Source organism: Crocodylus porosus, unplaced genomic scaffold, assembly GCF_001723895.1.
Source record: "Crocodylus porosus isolate Cpor-Errol unplaced genomic scaffold, CroPor_comp1, whole genome shotgun sequence".
NCBI classification, from domain to species: domain Eukaryota; kingdom Metazoa; phylum Chordata; order Crocodylia; family Crocodylidae; genus Crocodylus; species Crocodylus porosus.
The window spans coordinates 93,070,320-93,077,398 of record NW_017728931.1 but is presented as its reverse complement, the minus strand read 5'-3'; the positions used below and the strand labels follow the sequence as shown (position 1 = coordinate 93,077,398).

Sequence of the window (7,079 nt, the reverse complement as noted above, 5' to 3'; positions counted from 1 at the left end):
AATGCAAAAACTGTCATATTTTGGTTTAATAACGGAATTTGAGTTTCAAACTAAATATGGGCAGGAATTTGGATCTATTAAACACTTTTCATATCAGCTAGCTGTTGTTGTATCCATCTGTTTATTTGTAACTAGCCTGTAATGTCATGAATTCTGACACTAGCTCTCTCTTCAGTTCCCCAGTCTCATTCTCCACAGTTGTCCATGGTGCAAGCTATTTTTCCCCAGACAGAAGACATCCCTTCATTAGAGATGATTAATCCTGGATCAGCATTCCCAAAATATAAGCTCTGCTAATGGTAAGCAATAAGTCATTATAGTTACTGGGGACTAGTCAATAATGGGAAATGTAATCACACTAGCTAATATTAACACAAAATAAAAACCCACTCAGTGTAAATGAGCACTTCTCAGGATTCAGGCAAAATGTAATACTAGTACTTTTGGTTCTTAAAATACCTAGTAGCTTTTAAGATGTGTGTATATTATAATAATATTTCTTCCACTACATCCTATTATAGTAGAAAAGCAAAAGTAAAGTCTACTTTTTCAACCTTTTTAAAGAATTTGAGAAAGCCAGCGTTAATAAAAATAAAGAATTGGTAATATTGACTAGGGCTCAACCTAATCCAGACCAATGATGTGCAAATATTCATCCCCAAAGGGTCTCTGCCAGTGCACTTCCATCTTGTTCTGTGACAGATCCACTAATAAGTCATTCTATGTTCTTTTGAATAGACTGGTAACAGCTAAAGGAGAAAGAATACCTATTAGTATAAGTATAGCAGCAAGCAATCAGCAGTTACAGGCAAAGATACTGCAGTCTTAATTCTAATCATGCAAGTACAAGAAGCTTAAACTGCAGGACCCACAGAGTGCTAAATGGTTTAGGAATGCTTTATCAAGCTCCTCATCCAGGGTATATTTTCAGTAACAGCAGATGGGTGCTAAATGGCCATACAAGTATGAAAGTATTCTGCCCAAAAATGATGAAACATTTCCATGTGGCTAAAATTCACGTATCGTGTAATTTATGCAATATGGCCAGAGTACAGTTGTATTAAACATGTGTTTGTGATCCTCGTGAATGGATCCCATCTATAGAAATAGGTATAACAATTCTTTTTATACTGGAACATGACCATAGTAAGCTCTTGTGACCTAAGATGATATATGAATAAGTGTCCAATGTGGCAAGAGCATTGCACTGAGAAAGCATAATATGAAACTGCTCAGAATCTCTATGTGTTGCGAAGTGTTTAATTAGATTTGGTATAAGTCACAGCTGGCAAAGGATTTCACTGATTTTCTTTTCTTCACAAGATTTGTCAAATATTTCCCTAATGTCATTAGAATTCTAAATTAGTCATGCTTCATTTTAAGTCCCTCATCTTCAAACCTAATTATATGATTTCTTTCAAATGATATCACGATTGTAAAAATGTACTAGCTAGCAGCCTAGAGCTAGAGAATGGAAAGCAATTCATATGAGAAAAATAAATGAATCATATAAAGACGTCTACATATTATTGACAGTTATGTAGATTCACTTCAATATAATTGTTCAGTCTGACTTCCACAAAACTGGAACTTTTTGTAGAGATAAGTATGCTACAGCATTTAAGAAAATATATCTGTACAGTGAAGGACATTTACAATTTTTCAGCTTATTCTATTACCCAGAAGACAAAGTACAGTGATAAGATTTTGACATAAGATTTGAATGCAGTAAATGTACCACAAAGACAAAAAGCAGTGGCTATTTATGCAGAAGTAATGTTTTCTTCAGGCTCCCTGTCTCCCAGATTAATGATTCCTGTGATCACAGATTCTTCTTGAGCTGAGATGTTTTCCAGCTGCTTATTTGCACAATATGGAAGGTGGCCACAAAAATACATGTAAATCCATGGATTGGCACAGCTATTTAAATTCCCAAGGAGCATGATAATGGTAAATATCGGACCTAAAAAAAAATCATAAGGAAGAGAGAACAGTGAAGAAAGGCATTAGAAAAAGTAATTTATGTTTCATGATATATCTATTCTTTACATTAATATATGTGTAATGTATGATCATTTCATCCTGTTATAATAAAAAGGCTAGAATAGCATTAGAAGGTTTCAGTTTACTTAGATTTTAGAAAAGGTATTGCACTTCTTTAGTTGTCTATGGAATACAGTGGATTGGCACTGTATATGTAACACTATATATGTATCCCTGTACATGTGACAGATACATTAGAAGTATTTTAATGTGTGTGTAACTTCTTTGCCTTGATATATCTCATTTCAAATGTTAACATAGTTCCTTATTAACCTGGTCTATGAAAATGCTATAAGTTGGAGAGGCACAAGATTTTTTTTAATAAAGACCATCATGAAATCTTTTCAGCAGCCAATGTTATTGTCTAATTTTGTTTAATGTATATCTTTGATATCTAGAGAGCTGAATTTCTAAGTCATATAATGGTCTGCTTTTCACAAAGGAGTTGCAGTATAACATCAGTGAGATTATTGTGGCTCTCAGCATTTTATCCTTTGACATTTTGGTATTGGTATTATACATATTCATGGTTACAAAATTTTTAATCATTCCATAGTTCATAGCTAATATTTCAACATTCAGAATACATTTTTCCAGATAGTATCACTGTTATAAATACTAAACTAGAAATCTACTCCTTTATTTGAACACTAGTTATATTTAAAAGACAGATTCAATTTCTTTAATATACAAAATATTTCTGAATGTATAACTTGATCCTTTCCTTGTGCAGATGAAAGTAATAACCCTTTTTACTATTCTATTTACTAATCAATACTAGTTCATCTTGGTTACTAATCCTAACCTGCAGAGAAAAAAGGATCAAAAGCATGCTTATGTACACACATACACATATACAAAACCATTAAAAAAAAAATGCATTGTAAAAAACCTTCAGCCAGTATACATCATACCGTTCGCAAAATACAATTATATCAATTTTAGTCACAATCAAATGACTGTCCATAAATTCTATATCTAGATAAAATTTCTATGAAAAAAAAGAAGAAAGAAATGTGGCAATGTGATAGTCTGCTTTGAAGTTATTTAGGAGGTAAAGGGATCTCTTACCTTCAGTAACACCACTTGGGAACCACACTGACCACAACTGTGCAATGAAGAAAGGTGCCCAACACAGAACATATGCAACCACTGTCACCACTGTCATTTTTACAGTCTTGATCATAGCCTTTGAAATACAGTTAATACTGCTGGTTCGAGATGGCAGAGTTTGCTTCTGATTTATTTCAAACTCATTCTGTTTTTTAACATGTATATTCTTATAGATTATTTTGCAGATTTTAACCTGACATACGATAAGGATAGCTGTGGGAATGAAGAAAATAGCCACAAAAATCCAACTCACATATGCCCTTGAGCCCCAGGGTTGGATGAATTCGCCCCAACATTCAAAGATGCCTGGAGATATTTCAGTCTTAGAAAAGATAAATACCTGTGGAAGGCTAAAGAGCAGTGATACAGACCAGCTGGTGCAAATGGGAGCATTCCAAAGAGCTCTTTTCTTTTGGAAAGTGACCATAGGATAGCATACTGCCTGGTATCTGTCCACTGTCATGACCACTATCATGTAAGTGGAAGCAAACATGCCCACAAGCTGCAAATATTTGATAGTTCTGCACAAGACATCTGGCCCTATGAAAACATCTGTGATATCCCATATTAATTGGGGAAGGACTTGAAAAAATGCTACCACTAAATCTGCTATGCTCAGGTGAAGCATGAAAACATACATCCTAGACAACTTCTTTCTTCTTCTCCACAGTACCAAAATGAGAATAAAATTGCCCACAGATGCTGTTATAAATATTACTCCCAACACTGCAATCTCTACCTGAGCTAATTGCTCATCTCTTTCTGGTCTTCCAACTGGATCTGACTTATTTGTCATGCTCAGGAATCGGCGAGGAAAAGGACTTTCAGTCTGATATGCATTATCTTGCATAGGAAATGAAAAATTCTTCATAGTGCACAAAAGCTACTTTCAGTAGCTGCTACTGGCAACTCAGGTTGACAGCTGGGAAGGATTGGCTAGTAAATATAACAGCACTGATTCAGTTTTCTGTGTGTCTTGAAACAAATCTCTTCATTCATGAATGAACCTTGTTCAGTGGACCTGCATCTTGATAGAATTCTCCCCTTTGCTACAGTGCAAAAAGGATTTATATAGTCTTCAAATAGAGCCTTATGTAACTTCAGTATCATCTGATTGGCTATAGCTGTTTTAGCCAATAGGAAAGTAAGGAATATGAATGAGATAAATGTATAAATAAGATGAGGGAAGCTCAGAGGCTTGAAATAATCACATCACTTATTCCAGTGAAAACCCTAAATTATAAATAACAATAGCCAAAATCATACTTACATGGTTTTACTTGTGAAATCTTTTCCAAATATGATTTTATGAAAGCCATAACTTTAAATTTTACAACAAGGAATGTTTATATGTAATGGAAAAGTTAGGCTTCTCAGTTAGGATGCATGGTAACAATCATTCTCTTGGACTCTCGGGAAAAACACCACATCCTAAATGCAGCAGAGAGAAAGAAACATTTTTTCCATTACTTTTTCTGTTTTGAGATCAAAGTCATGTGATTCAGAAAAGAAGGAATTTAAAAAATAATACTTTTTTGCAAGTAGTGGCCAAGATCAGGATCTTTTTTCTCAGCAAAAGGGTAATATAACGCACGTGAAATAAATTATATCTATTGGGACTGTTAGCCAGATGACATTTTAATGGAAACAAAATGAAAATTCAACAGGAAACCCAGCTGAGAACAGGTCTCACTGAAAAGCAGGCTCCGCCTTTACTGCCGTAGACCACATGCCCTCTTTTGCCATGACTTTATGAAATCAAACCCTGCCCTGAGAAAACCTGGTAAAAGAGAGTTTAATTAAAGTGCAGAACAAACAAACTGTGCAGAAAAACATGCTAAAATGTGTGTGTCCTCAGAAGCTGTTACTATGTACAATAACTACCCATATATTCTTACTGGTGTGCCTGTTTTCCTTGCCTGTGCCACAATATATTGTGGAAGTTATTTGTAGCGGTATAGGTGTGAAGTGAGGATAGTAAATCTGTATAGTTTACTTCACTGTGGGCACGTCTACATGTAGCCATATGGTGCCTTTGTTACTGTGCTGTCATTCTGGACTTCCTTTTGGAAGTAGCGTGACATAGCATCTTGTGTAGACATGCCCACAGTTTGGGTCAGAGGCCACCAAACATTGTCAGTGGCTTCATCATTAGCTGTATGCTAGTATAATGGAGACTGCACACTCATCAGTGATAATGCTGGAGCAAACAGCCTCTCGGGTCCTTCTGCTTTGTTTTGTTCTTTTCTCTCAAAGATTATCTTCAAACCATTTCTTCAGTCTTTATTTGCTGTCCTGTTCCAAAACTCCTGCCATGCCCATTGCCAGTTTACAGATCCATAAGGGCAAAAATTATATTTTAAATGCGTTAAATACATTTAAAATGTTTTGGAGCCAAGACGGGGCTAGATGGAGCCCATCTTAACAGTGGTCTGGTCACCAGTAGTGCTTTTAATATTATTTCCAGCAGGAGAAGTGCTTAAGCAAATACATCTGTTTGAAGGTGATAAAAGTAGAAAAATGGGGCTACATTCCAGACCAGCAGACTATCATCAATATATACAAAGGAGAATTTTTGATGTTTGGTGACAGAAGAGAATATCAACAACTGGTGAGAGTTAGTGAACTACAGAGACAGATGTTACATGTTGTCCTACCCAGGAATCTTGGCAACCTGCTAGAGTTCTTCTTACATGAAAAGTTTTCAAGCTTCACCAGCCTGGGAGAGTGTGGTTAAAATTTAAATGGACAACAAACAAGAAGCTGAAATAGCCTGCTAGTCAAGCCTCTGTAGCCTAACTACCCTAGTTCTTGCCCTCTCTTGCTCCCGAGATGGGAACCTCCATAGACTTCTAAGGCAAGGATGCTACTATGAGAATGGACAAATAGCCAACAGAACTATCAACTTGAACTTTTCCACCTATTACAGCCATGGAGAATTATAAATCAAACTGCACTGGACAGTGCTGCAATTGTTTACATCTAAAACAACTACCATTATAATCAAGTTACAAACAGAGGTGTATGTGCCAAAATGCAGAGTTATTTGAATCCTGACCTTTTCTTGTAATAATGAACATATGTAACAAATCTGAATCCTTACCTACTTGTTTACATTCCCCCCTGCCCTCCCTTAATCCATCTTGAGAGTGGGGGAATGGCATGGAAGGGTGAGGCAGAAATGGAGTGCTTTCCTGTGAAGCAATACTGAAGGTTCCTTCCTAGCGTATCTGAGAAAAATGGATAATGGTCCTTCAAGACTGCATCAGAGGGCAGAGAAAGTCCTGCTTTTAGTGCTGTCCCCCTTCCAAAAGAGAAAAATCTAATGTTCTGCAGGAAATAAAGGGAACAGAAGGCCCCAGGAAGGAACTCTGCTGGGAAAGGGAGTAAAGAAGCAGACCATTCCCATCAGGAGAAGCAGACATTATGGGATGAGGAAGTTTGGTTAGAAGCCCAGGTGATAGGAAAGGGAGTCCAGCGTAATATGGCCTCGTGGAGGGGAGATAATCCATCTGGACAGAGGCGAGTGTTAACATGGTGGACTGTTGAACTGCCTTGAGCCATACTGCTCTGCTCAACAAGACATCCAAACTGAGAAGATGTGGTACAAGTAGATGTAGATGCCACCTTGCAGTCTATTAGACTGCTTGTTCTCTTCAGAAGCTAAATCCCACCCCTGCATGTAATGTTGCATGAAGCCTTTTCAGCTGTTCTGCAATTGTAGATGTAGTAGTAAGGATGGTAAATGCCATTTACCAAACTCCAGCTCTGGGTCCTGCATAATATGCATCAAATATTATAATACTATTCCATAACATCCCATAGGTAGGGATCTCTGGAATCTGCGCTGGAAGTGTGTGGCATGATGACTTCTTTAATCTTGGAGTTTCCTCCATGTGCTCCCCACTGCTGATTGGTGAAGG

At 36.8% G+C, this 7,079-nt stretch overlaps 1 protein-coding gene across 1 annotated transcript; it reads right to left on the bottom strand.

Annotated features, from left to right (window-relative positions):
• Positions 1-306: 306 nt before the first annotated feature.
• Positions 307-5,516, bottom strand: LOC109315591 (arg8-vasotocin receptor-like). The gene is made up of 2 exons (XM_019543385.1): positions 3,115-5,516; positions 307-1,963 (listed from the first exon to the last, which is right to left on the bottom strand). The coding sequence occupies exons 1-2, from the start codon at positions 4,025-4,027 to the stop codon at positions 1,764-1,766; spliced, it is 1,113 nt and encodes a 370-aa protein (XP_019398930.1). The 5' UTR covers positions 4,028-5,516; the 3' UTR covers positions 307-1,763.
• Between the last annotated feature and the right edge of the window lie 1,563 nt (positions 5,517-7,079).

Coding starts and splice junctions, on each gene's coding strand:
- LOC109315591 (XM_019543385.1), bottom strand. CDS start 4,027: ATGAAGAATTTTTCATTTCCTATGCAAGATAATGCATATCAGACTGAA. Junction 1,964..3,114: donor CCCAAGTGGTGTTACTGAAG/GTAAGAGATCCC, acceptor ATTTTTTTTTAG/GTCCGATATTTACCATTATC.